This window comes from Amblyraja radiata, chromosome 9 (genome assembly GCF_010909765.2).
Source record: "Amblyraja radiata isolate CabotCenter1 chromosome 9, sAmbRad1.1.pri, whole genome shotgun sequence".
Taxonomy (NCBI): Eukaryota; Metazoa; Chordata; class Chondrichthyes; order Rajiformes; family Rajidae; genus Amblyraja; species Amblyraja radiata.
The window spans coordinates 42,801,509-42,827,883 of NC_045964.1; the positions used below are offsets into that span (position 1 = coordinate 42,801,509).

Sequence of the window (26,375 nt, forward strand, 5' to 3'; positions counted from 1 at the left end):
CAAGAGAAATTAAAGTTAATATGAAAATGAAGTGATTTATCAACAGCTTTCAGCAAAAAGATGAAATTTTAAAAACAATCAAGTATCAGTCATTTGATTTGTAAAAATGATGACAACATTTTAATAGATACAACAGTGTAATTTCTATGTTTTTCTACAATCCTTAAACCTACCCAGAAACGGACTCATGTCAATGCTACAGTAAACAGCCAGTGAAAATTAAACATCATCAGCTGGGTACAATCTGTCATTCAATTTTTGAGAGGTGATACATTTTCGTAGGCAGTGCCTGGTTTCTGCTGAGTTATTCTTCACGGCAATATGGCCAACCTCTTAAGTGCAGCAAGGTTAAAATAATTCGATATTTACTTGAATCTTTACCCCCCCCCCCCCCCCCCCCCCCCCCCCCCCAGGTGAAATGGGCACATAGGTTTAGGTTTATTGTCACGTGTATCCAGGTACAGTAATAAGCCTTGTTTTGCATGTTATCTAATCAGATCAGCCAAAGGCAAAGGAGGTGTGACTGAAGATTTTGTCAGAGGTACATTTGATGGGGATTCTTGTGGACGGGAGGAAGAAGAGGTTAAGGGATAGATTATCTGTGGGAATAAGAAAACATGATGGCAATAGCTTATAGAGAATGGCAATAGCAGATAGAAAGTCATAGTAAAATGAGATCACGTGATCCGTTTTATTTTCTAAGAATGAATGAAATAATGACAGTCATCTGGACAAAGTGCACTTAAATATCCAAGTAATGTAAAATCCTCAAAGATTTTATGTGGGTGTTCAAGCACCCAGGCCTGCACAAAGTGCTTTGAGGGGGAGGGGGAGGGGGAGGGGGAGGGGGAGGGGGAGGGGGAGGGGGGAGGGGGAGGGGGAGGGGGGAGGGGGAGAGGGATTACATTTATAAAACTGACATTTATTTTTTCCTACGGCCTGCAAAAGTGTGCCAAATCTATAATTAGGCCTTCATACTGAAAAGTTTGGAGGCCCCTGGTCTACAACATGCAATATCTTACACAATCTGGTGCCACATCATGACCATCAAACCCTGGAATTACAAATTCTAAAAACTGTTTTCTCTGGAGTGCTGGAGATTGAGGGGAGGCATGATAGAAGAATCTAAAATTATGAGAGGCATAGATACAGTCAGAATCTTCTTCCTAGGAGGAAATGTCAAAGTCTAGAGGGTGAAGCTTTGTGGTGAAAGTTGCAAAGTTTAAAGAAGATGTGTGGAGCAAGTTTATTTTTTTGCACAGAGGGTCAAGCTATAGCTACAGCTCCAGTTACAGCTATAGCTTCCGACAGCCACAGTTCAAGTCTCCCCTCAGACTGCAGCACCCCAGAGAAAACAAGTGTGGTCTCACCAACGATTTGTACAATTGTAACATGAGGTCCCATCTCCCGTACTCAGTGCCTTGACCGATGAAGGCAAGCATGTCAAAGACTTCTTCCACCGCTTTTCTACCTGTGTAGGGACTTTAAGCAAACTATGTGCCTGGACCCCTCGGGGTCTCTGTTCTACAGCATTCTCCAGGATCCAACCCTTTACTATGTAAGTCTTGTCATGGTTCAACCTATGAAAATGCAATAGCTTGCACTTGTCAGAGATCAAATGTAATTGCTATGTATTGACCCACTTCTCCAGTTCCCTCTGTAATAACCATATAACCATATAACAATTACAGCACGGAAACAGGCCATCTCGACCCTTCTAGTCCGTGCCGAACACGTATTCTCCCCTAGTCCCATATACCTGCGCTCAGACCATAACCCTCCATTCCTTTCCCGTCCATATAACTATCCAATTTATTTTTAAATGATAAAAACAAACCTGCCTCCACCACCTTCACTGGAAGCTCATTCCACACAGCCACCACTCTCTGAGTAAAGAAGTTCCCCCTCATGTTACCCCTAAACTTCTGTCCCTTAATTCTCAAGTCATGTCCCCTTGTTTGAATCTTCCCTACTCTCAGTGGGAAAAGCTTATCCACGTCAACTCTGTCTATCCCTCTCATCATTTTAAAGACCTCTATCAAGTCCCCCCTTAACCTTCTGCGCTCCAAAGAAGAAAGCCCTAACTTGTTCAACCTCTCTCTGTAACTTAGTTGCTGAAACCCAGGCAACATTCTAGTAAATCTCCTCTGTACTCTCTCTATTTTGTTGACATCCTTCCTATAATTAGGCGACCAAAATTGTACCCTACTCCAGAATTGGCCTCACCAATGCCTTGTACAATTTTAACATTACATCCCAACTTCTATACTCAATGCTCTGATTTATAAAGGCCAGCACACCAAAAGCTTTCTTTACCACCCTATCTACATGAGATTCCACTTTCAGGGAACTGTGCAGTTATTCCCAGATCCCTCTGTTTACCTGCATTCTTCAATTCCCTACCATTTACCATGTACGTCCTATTTTGACGTCCTGCCAAGATGTAGCACCTCACACTTATCAGCATTAAACTCCATCTGACATCTTTCAGTCCACTCTTCCAACTGGCATAAATCTCTCTGTAGACTTTGAAAATCTACTTCATTATCCACAACCCCACCTATCTTAGTATCATCTGCATACTTACTAATCCAATTTACCACACCATCATCCAGATCATTGATGTACATGACAAACAACAGTGGACCCAACACAGATCCCTGTGACACCCCACTAGTCACTGGCCTCCAACCTGACAAACAACCATCCACCATTACTCTCTGGCATCTCCCATTCAGCCACTGTTGAATCCATCTTACTACTCCACCATTAATACCCAACCATTGAACCTTCTTAACCAACCTTCCATGAGGAACCTTGTCAAAGGCCTTACTGAAGTCCATATATACAACATCCACTGCTTTACCCTCATCAATTTCCCGAGTAACCTCTTCAAAAAATTCAAGAAGATTAGTCAAACATGACCTTCCAGGCACAAATCCATGTTGACTGTTCCTAATCAGTCCCTGTTTATCCAGATGCTTATATATATTATCTCTAAGTATCCTTTCCATTAATTTGCCCACCACTGACGTCAAACTAACAGGTCTATAATTGCTAGGTTTACTCTTAGACCCCTTTTTAAACAATGGAACAACATGCGCAGTACGCCAATCCTCCGGCACTATTCCCGTTTCTAATGACATTTGAAATATTTCTGTCATAGCCCCTGCTATTTCTACACTAACTTCCCTCAATGTCCTAGGGAATATCCTGTCCAGACCTGGAGACTTATCCATTTTTATATTTCTCAAAAGTGTCAGTACTTCCTCTTCTTTGAATCTCATAGTTTCCATAGCTACTCTACTTGTTTCCCTTACCTCACATAATTCAATATCCTTCTCCTTGGTGAATACCGAAGAAAAGAAATTGTTCAATATCTCCCCCATCTCTTTTGGCTCTGCAGATAGCTGTCCACTCTGACTCTCTAATGGACCAATTTTATCCCTCGTTATCCTTTTGCTATTAATATAGCTGTAGAAACCCTTTGGGTTTACTTTCACCTTACTTGCCAAAGCAACCTCATATCTTCTTTTAGCTTTTCTAATTTCTTTCTTAAGATTCTTTTTACATTCTTTATACTCCTCAAGCACCTCATTTACTCCATGCTGCCTATAATAATTGTAGATCTCTCTCTTTTTCCGAACCAAGTGTCCAATTTCCCTTGAAAACCATGGCTCTTTCCGATTTTTACTATTTCCTTTCAACCGAACAGGGACATAAAGATTCTGTACTCTTAAAATTTCACCTTTAAATGTACTCCATTTCTCTTCCACATCTTTCCCATAAAACAAAATGTCCCAATTTACTCCTTTTAAATCCTTTCGCATCTCCTCAAAGTTAGCCTTTCTCCAATCAAAAATCTCAACCCTAGGTCCAGTTCTGACCCTCTCCATAATTATATTGAAACTAATGGTATTGTGATCACTGGTCCCGAACTGTTCCCCAACGCATACCTCTGCCACCTGACCCGTCTCATTTCACTAACAGGAGGTCCAGCACCGCCCCTTCTCTAGTAGGTACTTCTATGTATTGCTGCAAAAAACTATCCTGCACACATTTTACAAACTCCAACCCACCCAGCCCATTTACAGAATGTGTTTCCCAGTCTATGTGTGGAAAATTGAAATCTCCCACAATCACTACCTTGTGCTTACTACTAATATCTGCAATCTCCTTACATATTTTCTCTTCCAATTCTCGCTCCCCATTTGGCGGTCTATAATACACCCCTATAAGTGTTGCTACCCCTTTCCCATTTCTCAGTTCCACCCAAATAGCCTCCCTAGACGAGCCCTCTAATCTATCCTGCCAAAGCACTGCTGTAATATCTTCCCTGATAAGCAATGCAACACCTCCACCTCTTGCTCCCCCAATTCTATCACACCTGAAGCACAAAATCCTGGAATATTTAGTTTCCAATCACAGCCCTCCTGCAACCATGTTTCACTGATCGCCACAACATCATACTTCCAGTAGTCAACCCAGGCTCTAAGTTCATCCACCTTTCTTACAAAGCTCCTAGCATTATAATATACACATTTAACAAACCCACCGTCTCTTATTCTCTGTTTATTGTCTTTTTCTTCTCTCTCCCCTACATTTTGGGTCAGAGTGCTACCATTATCTGCCTCCTGCCTCACACACTGACTGCTAGCTTTCCCAATTTGAGTCCCTCCCCCCAACCATACTAGTTTAAAGTCTCCCCCGTAACTTTTGCAAATCTCCCCGCCAGGATATTGGTCCCCCTCGATTATCTAAGGTAATCTTAGATAGCCTTCTTCATTGTTCACTACCACCGATTCTGGTGTCAACCACAAACTTATTAACTATGTCAACAAATTTGTCACCCATATCGTGATTATAGATTACAAACAACAGTTATTCCAGCACTGATCCCTGCAGCACATCACTCATTACAAGTCCGACAATCTGAATAATAATCCTCCACTATCACCCTGACTCCGTCCATAAAGTCAATTTTGTATTGGCCTAGCTCACTCTGGATCCCATTTGATCTAATCTTCAGGACAAGCCTACCTTGGGGGACCTCAAAGGTCTCACTAAAGTCCATTATAGGTGATTATATGTTGAAAATTATGGTTCAAGCAATTATCGTTTTGGTCTTAACATTGGTAGTCAAAGCAGATGCAGAAAATGACATTATATGGTTTGTGCAAATTAAGGTACTGTCACTTTACAATGATCTTAAGCAATTGTGACATACCAAATTACCAGAAGATTAACATGTATTTCCAAACTATTGATATCTGCCAATGTTTGGCTCTACTGATGTTTGCCACAGTTGGAGGCCATTTTGAAATACTCAACAATTATGTTCCATTTAATTTTTGACATCATGGCAGTAGGAGCATTATTCTGACTCCCACTACCTGTCATCCCAAGGTCATCACCATAGACTACTCTTGAATTAATATCCTCATCCCACTCTCTCACCCATTCTCACTTTACTTACTTTGACTGGTTCAATACTGCCAAAGCTCTTATCCCCTCTGGTGAGCTGCTTTTGGTTTGAGTGTTTATCCACTTCTATTAGACGCCTGCCTACATCTTACCTTATGAAAATGGCCGCATGTAGATCTATTCACACATGAACAAATGGAGAAGTGTTTCATATAATCAGCAATGCCTGCAATTTTAGTCCTGATGCCTATCCAGTTCCAGCTACTGAAAAATGTGCATCTTGAAATCATTTATACTTTGTCTTTAATATTGGATAGCTTGACAACTCTTAAAATCCTTATGAACACTGAATGAATGTTTAGTTGGTGATAAATATCTCCAAGATATGTGTGTATGTAATGCAACATGTTGAATCACTAAAGACACAAGGAACTGCAGATGTTGGAATCTTGAGCAAAACATAAAGTGTTAATCCACATTAGAATGTGTTCCACACACTCCAAAACATCACCAAGTAAACATTCATTCAATGTTCACAAGGATTTTGAGAGTCGCCATCCAATATTAAAGACAAAGTATATATAATTTCCAGATGCACATTCTTCAGTAGCTGGAACTGGATAGACATCAGAACAAAAAATGGAGGTTGCGCAGAATCTGTGGAGGCAATGGATAGGTGATGTTTCGAGGTTGGGACCCTTCTTCAGCCTGATGCTCTCCACAGATGCTGCCTGTCCTGCTAAGTTATTCCAACATTGTGTTTTGATGTTGAATTATTAATTTTACTGGCAATATATATGAATTTCAACTCAACAATGAAAATATAACAAAAGTATCAATGTGCTTTTGTTGAGATTTTGTTAAGAAGTTATCAGAATTATCATGGTTATCATGAGGGAGCTTGTCTAAGTTTCAATGCACATGTCTGTTAAAACATGTAATCACCTACCAATACAAGTCTTACAAGAAAACAGAGGGGGGGATATTAATGCCATAGAAAATTCATTATCAAATATTTAAAACCATGATCCTAACCGAACAATTTGAAGTTTAACAGGTGTAATGTGGAGGAGGTAGCCAAGTAACTAAATATTGAGTGGTTGCTCATAACTTTAACAAGGTATTGGCATGGTGTACCTCCAATTTAAAGCAGCATTCGGTTTTAATGTCACCGATGTGGTTTCACCAGGCTTGGGAATTCCAACCATTGAAGGAAGACAATGATTGCTGGTAGCAGTAGGTAAATAATTGTCCAGCATGGCCTATGGGTGAGGCAGAACAGCAGTGCTGTCTCTGGCCAGTCAATCTATTATGTTACATTGGTTACAATGCTTGGCTGGGTTTCACAGATAAGCTCAATCTGTCGCCAACGTAGTAGGAGTTTCAACTGTCATCACTGTAATGAAGATGAATTTAGGCAGAGTTGGAGGCATATAATTATTTTTAAAAAAGGTCCCAAGTAGTCACATGGATCGACAATGCATCTTTAAAATCTATGGCCGATTTGGGAAAGAGGAACAACAGCAGCACACAAAATATCCTCCCCAATAAAGCATCAATATTACACTGATATTACAGTAACATATTGTTAGTTCCATACCTGTTTGCAGTTAAGGAATCAATTACTGAATATAAAGAAGCACTGTCCTTTGCTCTAACAATTGCTTCAAGGTTTCCTTCAATGAATTTCTTATTCAGTTGCACCTCACGCAAAATTCTTTCAGCATCTTCAAACATTGATTTTGGTGCTTTTACTGACTCAATCAGTGAAGGCTTCTGCGAGCATCTAGAGTCGGTCCCTTTGGCACTGAGGGTAGGTTGCTTGAGCTGAAAATGATTTAAAAAAAAATTATACTATGAGGGTCAAACATTGAAGTAGAAATGAAAGATGAAACTTACACGTGTGACAAAATATCAAATGCATTTGTTATCTCTCTTACATTTATGGATTTCTACTTTTAAAATATCAACTAAGCTTAAAGAAGAAGAAACAGCTTTGCTTTCTGTGATGATATAAACTGGTGTAAAACTAATGACGTAAATGCCACTGTCAATCATCTGCATGCTAAAACTGCACTTTACTTTTTTATTGAACAATATGTCTTTGGAAAATCAGAAATGAGTAATTTGAAATAAAAACAAAGAATGCTAGAAACACGCAGAAGGTCAGGCAGTTTCGGTAGAAATGGAAACAGGTAAACAAGCAAAACAGGATAACAGCAAAACAGAATAGCAACGGGGCATATGCAAGCTGTCAGAATGAGCAGCCAAGTGGTAGAAGTAGCTGAATAATTTAATTGTGGACCTTGCACTTTTTTTAAAATTTTTTTTAAAATTTTATTTTATTTTTTTTAAATAAAATCGGGACTTTCTTTGTAACTGTAACGCTATCATGCTGACACACTATCTTCTGTTCTCTGGTATTTTTCTCTTTGCACTATTTGTTCTACTTGCATATGTCTTGATTTTACTCATATCTCATTTGATTTGACCAGATAGCATGCAAACAAAGCTTTTTGTGGTATTTTGATACACATAACAATTAAAAAAAACCTTCTAATATCTACATCATGACAAAATACAGGTTTACAAGCACAATTCTGAACTGGTTCAAGAATGGATGGCACTGGCTGTGTAAAGTAGAAATAAATGTTGAGAGGGCATCAAATAAAGCATGGAAGATCTTTTGGTTGATACAGAAAATATACAAAATCAAATAGGCAATGTTAAATTTTTACGACCCACTGATTGAGCACAACTGGAGTACAATGTCCAATTCTGGCCACCTTATTTTGGAAAGAATGTAACGATTCCAGAGTGGGAGCAAAAAATGACTTGCATGAATGGTTCCTAGAACGAGGGGTTTCAGCTGCTTCTTACACTGGAAGTTGGGATTGTTCTCCTTCAAGCAATAATTGAGAGTATAATTGATAATGTAGGAAGATGAACACGTTTAGCGAGTGCCTTGGACTTTCCAAAGGAAACTGAAAGGTCCTTGAGGGAAAATATTCTATGGACATACAGGGAAAGCGCTGGGGAATTAGATTGATTGCTTTGTGGATAGCTGACGTGGACACAATGGGTCAAATTACTTCTTTCTGCGCTAAAATGATTATATAATTCTAACTGTAATCCCATCGTTGGTTGCAATTCTGCAGGCATGGTGGTACTTCGATGTTGTATTACAGTTACACAAAACTATATTTCAAACCCAAAATCCCAAAACATTTTATAGGTATGTTATAGGCAAGGGGAGACCCATTCGATACCAAAGGGCTAATCTGTGCATGGAGCCACAGGATGTTGGTGACATCTTAAATTAATATTTCTTATTTGCACACAGAGAGAAGTACAATGTCGTTGGATAATCAGGGATGATGACATGTTCGCTATCAATAAAAAATAATTCTTATATTCTTAGCAAATGTGGCATCTTCATTTATGAAGGGCAGCAGAAATAAACATGGTAAATGCAGGCCTGGGTCTCAAGTCAATAGTAGTAAAATTACTTGAAGTAATTTGGAGGTCCAGGATTAATCTACACTTGGAAAAGCAGGGTAAAATCAAAGATAGTCATATTGCTTTGTTATTGTTGTCTGACCAATTTGATACAAATTTTCAGAGGTCACTAAAGTATTGATGAGGGCAGTGAAGTTGATGTAGTTTACATGGACCAGTAATCAGAATCAGAATCAGAATGCTTTATTGTCATTGCATGTGTCACATACAACGAGATTACTGTGTCTCTCCATTTAAAAGAACTTCAAACATTCACATACTCATACTTTTTATACTCCCTCCCTCCCCAAACCCACCCATGGATTCACATTTACATAAATTAACACTGTCTCCCACCCCCCCCCCCCTCTTTCCCCATAACCCGCTCCCGAGACAGAGTTCAGTTCCAAGATTGCTGATGGGTAAAAGCTGTTCTTGAGTCTGGCAGTGCGTGACTTTAGCGACCTGTACCTTTTTCCTGAGGGCAGCAGTGTGAAAAGGCGGTGACAAGGATGTGTAATGTCTTTCACGATATCAGTAAGATCTTAGACATGATCCATGGGAAGTTAGTCATAAAGAGCGACCAAACAGTTTGCCCATGAGATCCAAATCAAGTTGGCAAATTAGATATCAAAATGGCTTGTTAATATAAGACTAAGGGTGATGGTGGAGAGTGCTTTTATGATTGGAAACTTGTGACCAGTGGTGGAATCGGGGGATCCGTCACCAAATCATAGAAAGCTACAGACCAAGTATCAGTGTATGAGATTAGAACGGGTTGGTAATTGATGGTTGACATAGACGTGATGGGCCGAAAGCTTCCTTCTATGCTGCATGACACTATGACTCTGACCATTGCAATCCTGTTCAATATTGCTGACAAAAGCACCTTTTAAAAAAGGATGAGAGAAATTATGAACAAGAAGCAAAAGTAGGAAATTTATTTTATAAGCTGCGGCAACAGACCGAATCCTGGTCAGGAGTTCCTGACTGTGGCTGTTTCCTTCAGTTATACATTCCAAATGTTTCCTTCAGTTCTTAATTCCAAATCCCTCGCTGGATAAAGTGGAATATGTTACTGAACTTGCAGAAACGGAAAGTACAATAGGAAACATGAAAGGGAATAAGTCACCAGGCTTGGAACAGCATCTGATAGAATTCGACAAAAGCAAGCCAATATTACTGAAAGCCTTTGCATGGATAAAAGAAGATGCCAAATGCTCCAACACAGGTCAGTAGGGGTCTTATTTCAATTCTGGCAAAGGAAGATCTATACACTGTACGCTTGTCATAACTTGGCTCACTGTGCAGTATACACAAACTAGTCTGAGGCTGGCACCAGGAGCCCTGAGAGGAATAAAAGTTAACCAGACAGTTTTGCAGCACTCGTAGGAAACAAACTGTCTTGGCAAGGAGAAGGAGAACTAATCTTGATATGACATACTGCTACATTTCTATTTCGGTCATCTCAAACTAGAATGAGGGTTAAAAAAAGATTTCATGTAGAAGAATTTATTCTCAATATTTAAAAATGACAACTTTGATTAACCACAAAGATCAAATGAGTGGCTTATGTCAATGGTCAGCATTTCCTTTAAAAATCCCTGTGCATGTCATGACTTCTCTTGACAAAATCCAGCCCCATCTGCCGATTCTCTCCTCCTGTTTCTTTGTCTCACAGCAAGCAAGAAAACAACCCTCAGTTGTTGTGCACTGTGAGAGCTGCATACTCTTTGAAAGCCTTTCTAGCTTCACGTCCTTTGATGCCAACAGACAAAAGAGAGTGTAGGAATTCAGAGGTGTAGGAATTCAGAGAAAAAAAAATGAATGATAACAAACCAAATCAGGAACTGGAGAATTGGAGGGGAGAGAATATTAGAATAATTCATTGCGAACAACCCTATTCCAGACTTACACTGGCCCCATCTCCAAACTATCTCTGCTACATTGACGACTGCATCGGTGCTACCTCCAGCATACATGCAGTACTCAAGGACTTCATTAACTTCACTACCAATTTCCATCCAGTACTCAAATTCACTTCGAACATCTCCGACTACCACCTCCCCTTTCTTGATCTCACCATCTCCATCACAGGAGATAGACTATCCACTGACATCTATTATAAACGGACTGACTCCCACAACTTAGACTACACTTCTTCCCACCCAGCCTCCTGGAAAGATTCTATCCTCTACTTCCAATTCCTCTAACTACGCCGCATCTGCGCTCAAGAGGAGGTGTTCCGTACCATGACATCCGAGATGTCCCCAATCTTTAGGGAAAGAGGGCTCCCCTCTTCTATCCTATTCAACATACAAATTCCCCGTGTGTTGCAAAACATACTTGGCTAATAAAGTATGATTATGATGATCATCTTCGATGAGGCCCTCACACGCGTCGCCTCAGTATCCCACAGCTCTGTCCTTGCTCCCCTCCCCCCAGTCACAACAGGGACAGTTCCCTTAGTCTTCACCTTTCACCCCATCAGCCTTCACAGACAATACATAATACTCTGGCATTTTCACCACCTCCAACAGGATCCCACCACATCACATCTTCCCATCTCCACCCCTTTCTGCAGAGACTGTTCCCTCCACGACTGGTTAACTCATCCCTTCCCACCCCCTCCCCAGAAACCTTCCCCTGCAACCGCAGTAGATGCAACACCTGTTCCTATACCTCCTCCCTCGAGTTCGACCAGAGACCCTAACAGTCCTTTCAGGTTAGGCAGAGGTTCACTTGCACCTACTCCAACCTCATCTACTGTATCCATTGTTCCAGGTGTGGATTTCTATATATCAGCGAGACAAAGCGTAGTCTTGGTGATCGCTAAACACCTTCGCTCAGTCCACCTGGGCCTACGTCATCCCCCAGTTGCCAAACTCTCCTTCCCATTCTGACCTGGACCTCCTCCATTGTCAGAGTGAAGCCAAATGCAAATTGGAGAAATAGTGCCTCAAACTTTGCTTGGGCAGCTCACAATCCAGCAGCATGAATATTGATTTCTTTAACTTCTTGCATCCCCTCCCTCTCCTTCCCTCCCCCACCTTAGTCGTCGTATCAGTTTCACTGTCTTCCTGTTGAGTTTCATTCTACACTCGTTATCACCTATCCCACAGCCGTCAATGGACCGTTGTGGGCTCCACATAGAATGATACACATAGTGGAAACAGGCTCTTTAGCCCAACTTGCCCACACCGGCTAACAATGTCCCAGCTACACTAGTCCCACTTGCCTGCGCTTGTTCCATATCTCTCCAAACCTGTCCTATCCATGTACCTGTCTAATTGTTTCTTAAATGATGGGATAGTCCCAGCCTCAACTACCTCCTCCGTGATCCATACACCCACCACCCCTTGTGTGAAAAGTTACCCCTCGGATTCCTATTAAATCGTTTCCCCTTCACCTTGAACCTATGTCCTCTGGTCCTCGATTCCCTACTCGGGTTCCTACTCTGGGAAAAAGACTCTGTGCATCTACCAGATCTATTCCTCTCATGATTTTCTATACCTCTATAAGATCTCCCCTCATCCTCCTGCGCTCCATGGAATTAAAGACCCAGCCTACTCAACCTCTACAACATTACCCAGAGGCCTGCCATTACTGTGCAGGTCCTGCCCTTGTTTGACGTCCCAAAATGCAACACCTCACACTTTTCTGTATTAAACTCCATCAACCATTCCTCCGCCCACCTGGCCAATCAATCCAGATCCTGCTGCAATTTTTCACAACCATCTTCACTCACTGCAAAACCACTAACTTTTGTATCATCAGTAAATTCACTAATCTTGCCCTGGTATGTTCTCTTCCAAATCATTGATGTAGATGACAAATAGTAATGGGCCCAGCAACGAACCCTCAGGCACACCACTAGTCACCGGCCTCCAGTCTGAGAAGCAACCTTCTACAATCACCCTCTGCTTCCTTCCATGGAACCAATTTGCTATCCATTCAGCTATCTCTCCTTGGATCCCATGCGATCTAATCTTCCAGGGCAGCCTACCATGCAGAACCTTGTCGAATGCCTTACTGAAGTCCTTACAACATCTACAGCTCTGCCTTCATCAACCTTTTTGCTCACATCTTCAAAAAATCTATCAGATTTGTGAGACACGACCCACGAACAAATCCATGCTGACTATCCCTAATCAGCCCTTGCCCATTCAAATACCTGTATAACCTATCCCTCAGAAAACTCTACAGTAACTTACCAACTACAGATGTTAAGCTCACCAGCGTATAGTTCCCAGCATTTTCCTTGCAGCCCTTCTTGAAAAGAGGCACAACATTTGCCACCCTCCAATCTTCCGACACCTCTCCTGTATTTAAGGACGACTCATAAATTTCAACCAGGTCTCCAGCAATTTCCTCTCTAGTTTCCCGCAATGTCCTCGGATACATCTGATACAGGCCCTGGAGATTTGTCTGCTTTCAAACACGACAGTACCTTCAGTACTTCTTCGACGGTAACCTTGACTGCTCTCATGACACTTCCAGTGACTGCTCCAATTTCTTCCATCCTACTATCTTTCTACTCAGTAAATACAGAGGAGAATTACTAATTTAGAACATTGCCCATTTCCTGTGGCTTCACACAGAGGTGACCGCTTTGATTCCTGACATGTCCCATTCTCTCTCTCTAGTTACCCTTTTCCCGTTATGTATTTATAAAATATTTTTGGATTGTGCTTAATGCTACCCACCAGAGCTATCTCCTGATCCCTTTTTGCCTTTCTGATTTCTTTTTTCGTATATTCCTTAATTCCCGAAACTCGTCCAGGGATGCACTTGATCCCAGCTGCCTTTTCCTGGGATCCCATGCATCCTTCTTGTTTTTGACTAATGTCGCAGTTTCCCTCGTCAGCCAAGCTTTCTTATGTTTGCCTGCTTTGCCCTTCACTCTAACGGGGACGTACACAACCTGAGTTTTCTTCAGTGGACTTTTAAAAACATCCCACTTGGCCGATGTTCCTTTCCCTTCAAATAACCTGCTCCAGTCAACTTGAGCGAGAGCTTCTTTCATACAGTCCTTTACTTAATCATTGTTACTTTTTCGTATCACTCTCATTCATTTGTTCTATACCTCGCCTATATCTCTCATTTCCCTTTCCCCTGACACTCAATCTGAAGAAGGGTCGACCCAAAACGTCACCTATTCCTTTTCTCAAGAGATGCTGCCTGACCCGTTGAATTACTCCAGCTTTTTATGTCTATTTAAAGCAAACAACAAGTTGTGGACAATGCTTTAAGATGAAGGAAATTAAGAAGCATGAACAGGCAAGGGATTGGGTAGAAGAGCTGCTGATAGCAGTGATGGCTTGAACACCCGAATGAGAAATATGACTGAAAAGGATACCTTCTTTAATTGGGCAATAAAGATGAAGAAAAGTTCCAGTTAGAGAAAGAGAAATGATCTATAATTATCAGTTTGAATGTGGCAACCTAATAGAAGTAATGCAGACACAAACAACTGGAATCTCGAGTAAAACACAAAATGCTGGAGTAACTCAGCAGGTCAGACAGCATCTGTGGAAGGGATGGACAGGCAATGTTTTAGGTCGGGACCCTTCTTCAGACTGATCAGATCTAGTCCGTTAGAAAGCCAGAAACGTGGCAGGTTGTTTTGAGATATCAGTATTCATTTGGAAGGCTAAAAGATTGTCCCTGTGAAAAAGTAGAGAATATAATGTGGAGAATGTGAAGCAGTTCAGGAAACTGAAAGGGTTCCATATGGAAGAGTGATTATCTCCTGGGTCTACTGCAAATTCTAATGCTATCCTCACATTGATTGTTATAAAATTAATTTAAATTAATTAAAATGAAAAAAACATAGAATGTTCCAAGGAAAATATTATTCAACACCCTAAATAGATAACCAGTTTTATGCCTTTAATATCTATAGTTCTCTCTTGTTCAGGTTGTTTTCATCAGTTGAGAAAATGTAGCAGCATCTTTTCGAAGTAAAATGGTAAAATCTATCAGGTTGGAAAAATGCCTGCTTTGAAAAAGGTACAACCTTCATAATGGTTCCTGAGTAAGTGAGTTTTTATTTTCAAATAAAGCATGAAGCAGTGAAGTGGAAAAACAGTCAGGTCAGAATGGCTGATGAACGCATGTGCCTGACAGAACAGTTGCTAAGCAGTCCCACAAAATAAACAATCACAGACTCCATTGGGCTTCTGATCAGTGACAAACATAATCAAGGATAGCTCTTACACGTACAACATGTTCCAAACAATGCAAATGGCCACAACACACTGTTATGCTTTTGTTTATGTGATATTTCAACTACTGTGCATACCTTGTTTTGTAGATTTATTTCTCAAAATATTTATTATATTTCCAAGGGAATAAGGAATAGGAGAATCTCATCTATTTGATGCATTAGCTAATTGTTAGTTCAGCCTAGTCACAATAGATTCAAAAGGCAACAAATGCTTGTTCAGACTATTTGTTTCTGTTTAGTTCAAATGCTTGAATTTTACAGTCTTGTTTGGTTTGTTCTCACGGCTGCAATCAGTGCAATATTGTCTTCAATTCGTCAAGACAAAAGCACTGACAAAAATCAGAAGGGTGCGAGATTTAAGCAGTTCAAACCCGCAAAAGCACAGGAAGAATATCCCACCAAGTAAGCAAAGTTGCCACAAGAAGAATGAACATGTGTTTTTGAAGATTAAAAATTAAATTCCACAAGTCATTCCTGCCCCACAGACCCAGATGATGAAGATCCTACTATAGTTCTTGATAATCTTCTTCACTGTCTACGATACCATCTATTTTAATGTCATTTGCAAGTTTACTAACCATGCCTCGTACATTCTCATCCAAATAATTGACATAAATGAAAACCATGAGGCCAGTCCGATCCGTGAGGCACACCACGAGTCATGGGCCTACGCACCCAAAAAGTAAAGTTCAATCATTACTTTCTGCTTCGTACCATCATGCCAATTATGTATCCAATTTGCTAGCTCTCCCTTGTGACCTATTCTCCCAAAGCATGCAGAAGCTTATCGAAGGCGTTGCGGAATTCCATCTAGACTACTACCCTACCCTTATTGACTGCCTTGGCAATTTCTTCAAAAAACTCAATCAATTTTGTGACACACACAAAGCTATGCTGACTATCTCTAATCAATTCCTCAGAAGCCCTTTGGAATAATTTTTCTACTACAGATGCCAGGCTTACTGGTTTATTGTTCCCAGGTTTTTCTTTACATCCTTTCTTAACTTAAGGCTCAACATTAGCCACCCTCGAGACCTCCAAGTATCACACTTGGTTTCCAATTATCACTCTTGGTTAACGATGATGCATATATCTCAGCCAGGGCTCCTGAATGTCTTCTCAGACTGAGAGACGTGACCCTGTCGCTCCCCCATCTTGCAGAGACTGACTGAGGCACTCAACACTTCCGGGTTTTATAGCCCCTCCGGAAGGGGCATGGCCTTCAAGAGAGAGAATCTCAATATTTTTTAAACACTAATAACTCTTTTATTTTTAATTGATGGGAAAAATCCTCTTGTCCTGCGCAGCGGAGGGGACTGAGTAAGATGGCCAAAAATCACAGCCGTAAGTGGCAGCGTTTTTTCTAAAATCAATATACAGAACAACAGGAAGTGGTCAAGATCAGACTTTTAGTAATATAGATATGATATAGATAAGCTGATTTTTTATTAACAATTTCATTGTCTTATCACACAAATGGTATCTTTCCCTTGTGTATTACTTTCTTACGCAGACAGTTCTAAGGTTTCCACAGGGTTTTGGATATAACCTTATTGTGCATAAAATGTTATATCTGTCACTGGGCATTTATGACACCTGTAAGCGAAATTGTATTTATCTGCTCTACTATGCAAACAACATCAGTTTCTGCATTGCAAAGATAGTGTCTTTTTGAATTGCTCACAGTCAATTCTATGGAAGAGAAGTTAGTTAGTTACTTGCAAGCAAAGTAACTCTCATATTTGATACTGGGCCCAAGTAAATAAAAACTATTTATTTTCGGCAATTTGAACTTTACTCAAAAAAGTAAAGATATCAGATTTACATTCTGTGGCACCAAAATCAGCAAAAGCTTCCTCACAGTTTAAACAGTATTAAAGGAATGGTTACATTTTAATGTATTTTAGATTTGGCCAAGAAACACAGTGATGAATGCAATTACTGTACATTATGGCTCTTTATAACAGGGTTTTTTTTTAAATACAGTAATGTGAAACTTGGAATTTGAATTTGTATAAACTGCTCGACTAAAGTTTTAGATGCAACTATAATTTATAGTTATCTAAACAGGCCCTTCGGCCCAACTCATCCATACTGACCATGTTACTTAACCAAGCTATTCCCAATTGCTTGCAAGTGGCCCAAATTCCACCAAATCTTTCCTATCCATGTGCCCATCCAAGCATCTTTAAATGTTGTGATTGTACCTGCCTTTACCACTTCCTCTGGCAGCTTGTTCCAATACGCACACCACTCTCTGAATGAAAAAGTTGTCTTTTGGATCCCTTTAAAATCTTTCCCGTCACCTTAAAATTGTTACCTCAAATTTTAGACTCCCCTAACTTGGGGTAAAGACCGTAGGTATTCACCTTATCAATACACCTCATGATTTTATATACCCCTGTTAAGTCACCCTCAATTTCCTACATTCCAGTGAAAAATAACCAAGCCTATCCAGCCTTTCCTTCCAAATCAAACCATCTGCAGCCAGTAACATCTGTAACAGTCATAAACATATTCACACGCTTCCAGTTTAATAGCATCATTCCTATAACAGGGTGATCAGACTAGACATTGCTCTAGATGTGGCTTTACCAATGATTGTACAGATGTAACATGGCATCCCAACTCCAGTACTCAATATGTGCAGATGCTGGTTTAAATCAAAGACAGACACAAAAAGCTGGAGTAACTGAGTGGGTCAGGCAGCGTATCTGGAGAAAAGGAATAGGTGACGTTTCGGGTGGTGACCCTTCTTCAGACTGAGAGTCAGGGAAAAGGGGAACATGAGATCTAGACGGTACTTAGGACAAATTAATGAAAGATGTGCAGAAAGCAACGATAATCAAAGAAATGTGGAACCCATAATGGTCCATTGTTAATTGTGGGATAGGTGATGATGAGTTAATACAGACAGTGGAACTCAACAGGACAACAGTAAAACTAGTACGACTAGGGTGGGGGAGGGACGAAGAGAGAAAGGGATTGCAAGAGTTACTTGGATTTAAAGAAATCTATATTCATACAGTTGGATTGTAAGCTGCCCAAGCAAAATATGAGGTGCTGTTCCTCCAATTTACATTTGCCCTCACTTTGACAATGGAGGAGGCCCAGGACAGAGAGATAAGTATGGGAATCGGAAGGGGAATTATGGCAACTGGGAGATTATGTAGGCCGAGGCGGACGGAGTGAAGGCGTTCAGCGAAATGATCGCATATGGAGTATTGTGTTCAAATTTGGTCATCCTGCTATATAGGATGTTGTTAAACTAGAAAGAGTGCACAGAAGATTTTAGGATGTAGCCAGGACTTGAGGCAATAAGCCAGGAGCCTCCAAACGTTTTACAGCATGAGGGTCATATTATATGTTTCGCACATTTTTCACCACCCTGCACAACTTGCCTTTGCAACACAGGAGCAGTGGCACGGTGGCGCAGCAGCAGAGTCGCTGCTTCACAGCGCCAGAAACCCGGGTTCCATCCTGACCATGGGTAGCTGTCTGTACGGAGTTTATACCTGCGTGGGTTTTCTCCGAGAGCTCTGGTTTCCGCCCACTCCACATTTGCAGGCTAATTGAATTTGTCCCGAGTGTGTGTAGGATAGTGCTAGTGTGTACGGGCATCGCTTCGATGGGCCGAAGGGCCTGTTTCTGCACTGTATTTCTAACGTTGCGCTACCACAGAACCCGCTAAATAGCCTGCCGCACGGAATGTGTCAAGAGCTTGCTGCGGGCCGGATAAAATCTCAATGCGGGCCAGATGTGGCCCGCGGGCCATAGTTTGGAGACCCCTGCCCTGAGCTATTGAGGGAGGTTGGGCAAGCTTAGAATTTATTCCTTGGAGCACAGGAGGCCAAGGGGTAATCTTGTAGAGGTATACAAGATTACGAGGGGAGTAGATAGGATGAACGCACAGGGTCTTTTACCCAGAGGAGGAGAATCAATAATCAGAGGACATAGGTTTCAGGCAAGAAGGGAAAGCTTTAATAGGAACCTAATGGGCAATTTTTTCCACATAGAGGGTAGTGGGTATATGGAACATGCTGCTAGAGGAGTTTTTGAAACAGGTACTATAAAAAAATTAAAATACATACAGATAGGTAATTGGATAGGAAAGGTTTAGAGGGTTAAGAGCCAAACACAGGCGGATGGGACTAGTGTGGATGGGCAATTTGGTCGGCATGGGAAAGTTAGGTCGAAGGGCCTGTTTCCGTGCTGTGTGACTCATGCATTCTTATATTAAATAAATTACGAAAATTCTTCAATGCAATTTTATAACTCAACATGTGGCATAAAGAAACTGAAATAAACTGGAGAACTACCAATATGAAAAGCAGCAAACCTCAGGGGGGAATAAAGTGAGGACTGAATATAGAGTGGAGATGAACAGTGTAGCAATTTCCATGGCAACTCACCAGATGATATTGCAGAGGCGGTGAGTCAATACGCTTGCGGCTGTTGTGCTGATTGGCACTCACACTCTATTTGCGAGAAAGGGAATTAAGAGAAGGAATAAGTGAAACACCACTGTATCTTGTGACCCTTTACTGTTATTTTCATTCCTGTCTCAATGTGCTACCAAACAGTTGAAAATACTGTGAATATTTTAAGAAAAATCAGAATGCAAACCTTAATGTCTTCCGTATGAGATTGCCTCTGCTCTGTCTCCAAAAAGTGATAGCACGTTTACAGTTAAGTCTTCTACAAATCAGAATCATTTTACAGTACTCACCTTGCTTGCTTCTACATTTGACAAAGAAAAACATTAAGACTATGGTCTAATCATTCTAATTCACGGCTCTAATAATTAAGATACTGACAGCAAAACACAAAACGGGCTGTAAAAAACAGTTGAATAAGTCTAACACAGTTCAAACAGCTTACAATGAATAGGCTGCTATCTGTGTGCCACGAGTCTCCCTTTCACCTCAAAAAATAAATAGAAAATTTCCCATTTAATACTTTGAAGCAGTAGCCAACAGACACAGTTAGCATTCAATTTAATGTCAGAAATGTCTCATGGATTTTTATTAAGTTTGTTTCATGTAGAAAAACCAACAATGATGCAATCGTAGCCCTCAATGTTTGTCGTTCCCATTACAAAACATTTGCGCTATTTATTATCTCTCTCATTATAATCACATTTTGGGTTACAAATCCAAATTCATGTAATAATGATTCATTTATATGAAACGAATATTTGTTTTCAGTTGATTAAGAATAAATTCTCATTTGGCTTTCCTCGTTGCAATACCTGCCGAGGATTATACATCCTTCAACTTAATTTTTATCCGTATTTTGTCAACAAAGGCTATGTAGTTTCCAAATGCTTCCAACAAGTATTTTATACTTTTCTCCAATTTTCCTGATGACAAAATATGTCAACGTTATATATTGTGTAAACATGTTATATACAGAATTATTTGAATTAGATCTACTGAGACATGCTGCAGATTCCCATTATTTTTAATACAATTTTCTACATGTGATTTAACATATTTGCAAGTGAATTGCAATGAATTTACATAATCTGGTATATAACTGAAAATATTGCAAATTGACACCCCAAGAGTGTTAAGAAAGCAATATGCTGATACAGGCATTCAAGGAAAAAAATCTGAGCTGATTTAATGGCTACATACTAATAATGTTTGTGAATGACTAAATAGCTTACATTTTGGTTATCTTCCTGATGCATGCGATTAATAACCAGAGCAATCCCAAAATATTTGTGATGTATATTTGTAGATGGATATCATAGGCAACATAATAGAAATGTAATATTACCATAAATTAAGAAAGCAAATGCCTTGTATATTTATTGTACATTATGCATGGGGCATTTCCAGATACTTAATGTTATTACCACCAAACAGATAATGAACATTTCAATATTCTGCCACTTTTATTTCTGTAAAATGCAAATTCTTTGTTCAATATAATAACAAAAACCTTCAATCTGGCATTTGCCCATAATTAGCATCCATTTAAAATACTAAAAATGCCTAACATTCAATTTTTGGGCATGTGTTCTTTGTTACCAGCTCTTTCCAATGTATTTAGTTCACGCTGTAACCATTTTTATAAAGAGAAGCAACACAAATTATATATATATTGAATTATCGTATATATTTTTTAACTGATTTAATAACTTAATCAAAATTATTTTCTGCTAGTAACAGATGGCTGGAGGATAAGCCACTGATATGAATAAATGCCTTGTGGATATTTACATCTGTTAATAGATTCACAACTGCATATGTTGACATTCTGAAATTAAAACAGAGAATGCAGAAAACACTCAGCAGGTAAGGCAGCATCCAGGACAGAAAAGGAGGTACCGTTAATATTAATCACCACAAAATATTGACCAAAAGATGAATCCTCCATTCAGCTGTGCCTTGTTGGCTGTCACCTGTGGCTTTACCGTAGCATTTTTGTCTGAGACTAGACTAAGTGGGACCCATTGGGTCCCTGTCACACAGGAGACTTGGTCCCCCAACGCAATATTGCACCACTCACCCATAGCCCCCAACTGCACAGGCACGCTCATTTCCTCTCATCCCTAGCACTCTCTCCTCCTCCTCTTCACCCTCCCTCTTCTTTCCCCTCTCCTCCTCCCCTCCCCAATCCCTCCCTCGCCTCTCTCCCTCCTTTCCCCTACCCTGAGCCGCTCCCTCCCTCCCTCCATAACACCTCTCCCCTCCCTACCTCCCTCCTATCCCTCTATCCCCCACTCGTCAACTCCCCTATCCCCCCCCACTATCTCTCCTCACCTCCCCCACTGCCCTCCTCTCCCTATTCCCCCTCCTCGCCCACTCCCTCCTCCCTCTTCGTTTACCTCTCCTCCTACCTTCCCCCAATCCCTCCCTCACCTCTCCTTTTCCTAACCCTCAGTCACTCCCTCCCTCCATAACTCCTCTCCCCTCCCTCCCCCCTCCTATCATCTATTCCCCACCTCCCCTATCTCCCCCCCCACTATTCCTCCAAACCTCCCCCACTGCCCACCTCTCCCTCTATTCCCCACTCCCTACCTCCCCACTCCCCCCCTCCCCCCCTCCTCTCCCTCTATTCCCCCTCCTCCCCCACTCCCTCTTCTTTTCCTTCTCTTCCTACCTTCCCCCAAACCCTCCCTCCTTCTTTCCTCTACCCTGTCACTCCCTCCCTCCATAACTCCTCTCACCTCCCTAACCCTCCCTCCCTCTATCCCCTCTCCTCCCCCACTCTCCCTCCCCAGGATCTCGAGGTTGCCGCTCCTCTCCCTTCCTGCGTGCCCCGGTGAAGCATCGGTCATCGGCGCGGATACTCGGCTCAGCCCAGAAGCACCAGCAGCTAAGGCCGCGCTGGTGTGTGGGCGGTGGGGGTGGAATGCTCAGAGAAAAGACGGGGGAAGAGCCATGGAGGAGAGGGGGGCAGGAGCCAGCGAGGGGGACCAGAGGGGAAGGGGCTGGAGCTGCGGGGTGTTGCGATGGCGGTGCGTTTGGGACTCACAGCGGGCGCTGGACGCCGGGATCAGACTCTCTGCTTTCCGTTTTGCGACACCTCCGACGCCGAGCCGCTTCCGGTCCCTCCGAAAATTGTGTCCGGTTGGAGACTTCCGCCAGCCATCCTCAGCTCCAGTAAGGATGCGATGACGCAGGAAGGGGCGGGCCATCCCGGGGAGTGCAGGGGAAGAGACCAATTTGCGCGGTGCTGACTGGCAGGAGAGGAGATTGATCTGCGCATGCGCGGTTTTAAATATTTTTAAAACTTGATATCTTTTACAATATCCTACCGATCGGAACGAAACTTGTTGCACCCGCAGCACAGGAGAACAATGAGTGAGATGACGAAAAATCGCAGCACTATCGCGTACAGTGTTTGCGCAAATAGAAAAAACGCGCAAACTGGAAGAGCCCAAGATCAGTGTTTAGTTATGTATAGATCGAAAGTCGTTCAAGGCGACTTACAAAGCACAAATATCCTGGCTGACATTCGTGCTGGGATTTTGGATGAAGCACTAAAATGAGAAAATAATGGCGTCATCAAATTTGTGGAAAAGACACTCAGTATCGTTTGGGAAAAATATGGTTTAAGTTTATGATTGTCATGTGTTCTGAAGTACAGTGTAAAGATAGCTGTTTTGCACATTATCAAATCAGATCAGATAATGCTATACAATCAAGCCAAACTCAAGGATAAGTAGAGCGAAAGAAACGATACAGAGTGCAGAATATAGTTCTCAACATTTTACGACAAAGTCCAATATCCAAATGAGGTAGAGGAGAATCGGACTGTACCCTAGTTTATGGAAGGACTGTTCAGAAGGCAACAACAGAGGGGAAGAAGCTGTTTCTCAGTCTAGTGGTGTGCACTTTGAAGCTTCTGCATGTTTTGCCCGATGGGAGCAGGGAGGAAGAAGAATAACAGAGGTAGGAAAGGTCTTTGATTATGTTGGCAGCTTTCCCGAGGCAGTAGATAGATGGGGAGTCTGGTCGGTCGAAAAAGAGCTATCCCTGCACACCTTTTTTTCCCCTTAATCAACATTATGAACAGATTAACAAAGCATTTTAAAATGAATGTCTGTGTGGATGCTTGCTATTCTCATTGTGGCTGTCATGTTCCCTGCACTGCTCCAGAAATCCCCAGAAAAAATATCTAATCAGCTGTAAAATGCATTGAGACATAAGGAACATGAAAGACATCTAAAATGCAAGTCATCTTTTATACATCTTTACCAGCCTACACGGTGAGTGTTTCCTGCATTTCTACTCCAATGTCATCAATTAATTTTATTAACAATTCCAGGAACAGGCTGACCAGCTATTTGTGTGGATCGAATTCTAATATAGCTTTCTATGTTTGTTTTCAAATTTCTTAAACAAGCATTTGCAGTGAAGACTTGCAGCTTCAAGCAATGCATTGTTTATTGTTTCATTACCTGTAGAATGCCATGCATTTCCCCATTCAGTCCACCAAGGTCACGCAGCACATCAGTAGCTCTCTGTGCAACTGCGCTGGCTTTGCAAGCTGCTGATCCAGAACCCCTAGAGGCGTCTACAAAGGTTGTAAACGATTCAGTCAGCGGGTTGCTTGAGCTACAAAAAAAAAGCAAATGAAATTCACCATCTAAAAATTGACATCAGTTAGATACAGACATATATTAACCCTAAACAGATCAGTGCAATTTCAACATGTTCGGAAATGCTATAATAACAGATGAAATTTTAAACCATGCTAAGTCAACTAGTGAATAATTATTAATGCAAAAAACATTACATATCGGGCATGCCTGGACATATTTATTGCTTTATCCTGCTTTGGCTACTGTCTGTGTGGAGTTTGCATGTTCTCCCTGTGACTGTGTGGGTTTCCTCCAGGTGCTCCGTTTTCCTCCCACATCCCAAGGACGTGTGGATTTGTAGGTTAATTGGCCACTGTAAAATTGCCCCGAGTGTGCAGGTAGTAGATTAGAAACTGGAATAATAAAGAACTAGTGTGAACGGGTGATTAATGGTCAGCTTGGACTCAGTGAAGTGCCCACCGAGTCCATGCTCTCTCACTCTAAACTAATCTCATTCCTTCCTACCTGGACCTACCCTTCCCACTTGTATCTGTGACATCACTAATACTCTTCACTGCTTCAACAGTTTCCATTTCTCAGATGCCAAGTGGCTAATCTTCAAGGGCATAAAATCTCTCCACCCCTGCATCCCAAATCAGGAGGTCTGAGGGTCATCTGCTTCCTCATTAAACAGCGCACCAACCAGATTTTCACCACCTACACACCCATTCGGCTGGATTAACATGTTCGTCAACGCTCAATTTCTCCAGACCGAAGTGTAACAGCGAGAACTGGCATGGGACAAGCCCCGTCTTGAGCCTACCCCCTCAGCTCTTTTTTCCCCCGCTGCATCAATGCAGTGCTGTTGCTTCCTGCACTCAAACAGAACTCAGCAATTTAATTACTGCCAATGTCTACCCTGCTTTCACCTTTACATGGTCCATCCGTGAGCCATCCTTTTCCGTGTTTCCCCATCTTAATCTCAGAGCATGGGGCGGCAACAAACATTCATTACAAGCCTACAGATTCCCACCCATACCCTCCCATAGATATATCCTCTCATCCTGCCTCCATTCCATTGTCTCAGTTCCTCTGTCTCTGTTGTATTTACCTCACTAATATGGTTCTCTACATAGGCGGAAGGAGACAGGGGCTTTCCCTTTACCATAGTTTACATTGCCCTCCACTCATCTCATCTATCTCCCACTGCTCACTCTGAACCCCTCTCCTGCTGGACAGAACAAGAACAAAGTTCTTCAGTCATTCCACCCCATCAGCCTCTGCATTCAACAGACCATCCGTCACAAATTTCAGTCAGCTCAAACAAGATTGGATAAGGATGTCATTAAGCTAAAAAGGGAATAGAAATTGTGTTACCAAGATTCGAGGGCTTGAGCTATAAGGTGAAGCTATAAAGGCTGGGATTTTATTCTCTGTCGTGTAAGAGGCTGAGGGGTGACCTTGTTGAAGTATACAAAATCATGAGAGGCACAGATAAGGTGAATTATCACAGTATTTTTCCCAGGGTACACTAGTCCGGAAGTAGAGTCCATAGGTTTAAGGTGAGAGAGGAAAGATTTAAAAGACTTCACAGTTATCATGGCTTCCGTCTCTCATGGATATTCATGTGTTCTACCCATTCCTCTCCGCCACTGAAAACTCTGTCTTTTCACTCTTTCAGTTATGACAAATGGACTTTGACCTGAAATGTCAACTCATGTTGCCTGACCTGTTCAGTCTTTTTGGCATTCCCTGTGTTTGTTTCAGATTTCATACATCTGCAGATATTTTGATAACCAGAAAAAAATCATTGAACATTATTGCAAAATAAAGATGACCAATTTTAGTTATAAGCTTAACTTTCAGTTAGTGAAGCATTTCACTAATTATGCTATTTATTTATTAATTTTGCGACCATCTTTATATTTACATTATCTAATTAGTAAACCCAATCTATGACAATAAGGTTTGAATAGAAACAAAATCAGTGTTGTGTTGAACACATGTCCTTTGTATTATACTTCATTGGATTAACTACACACAATTCATATTCTTGCGTCCATTTGTTATCAATATAACTCATTGCATCACATAACATGTGATCTTAAAAAATCTGTTATTGCCTTACGTCATGAAAGCAATATATTTCAACCATAGCAACAGAAAAACAATCTTAATATATGA

The 26,375-nt window shown here is 41.3% G+C and overlaps 1 protein-coding gene across 5 annotated transcripts in view; it reads right to left on the reverse strand.

Moving 5' to 3' along the window:
* kiaa0586 (KIAA0586 ortholog) overlaps nt 1–26,375 on the reverse strand; it is a 371,111-nt gene that overhangs the window by 201,121 nt on the left and 143,615 nt on the right. For 4 of the 5 annotated variants that reach the window (XM_033027180.1, XM_033027182.1, XM_033027179.1 and 1 more), the window contains 3 exons: nt 24,069–24,225; nt 19,564–19,629; nt 7,025–7,251 (listed from right to left, as the gene is read on the reverse strand). In XM_033027180.1, coding sequence (XP_032883071.1) covers nt 7,025–7,251; nt 19,564–19,629; nt 24,069–24,225 — 450 coding nt within the window. The remainder of the gene's footprint in view (nt 1–7,024; nt 7,252–19,563; nt 19,630–24,068; nt 24,226–26,375) is intronic. The other variant, XM_033027181.1, reaches the window with a different exon arrangement.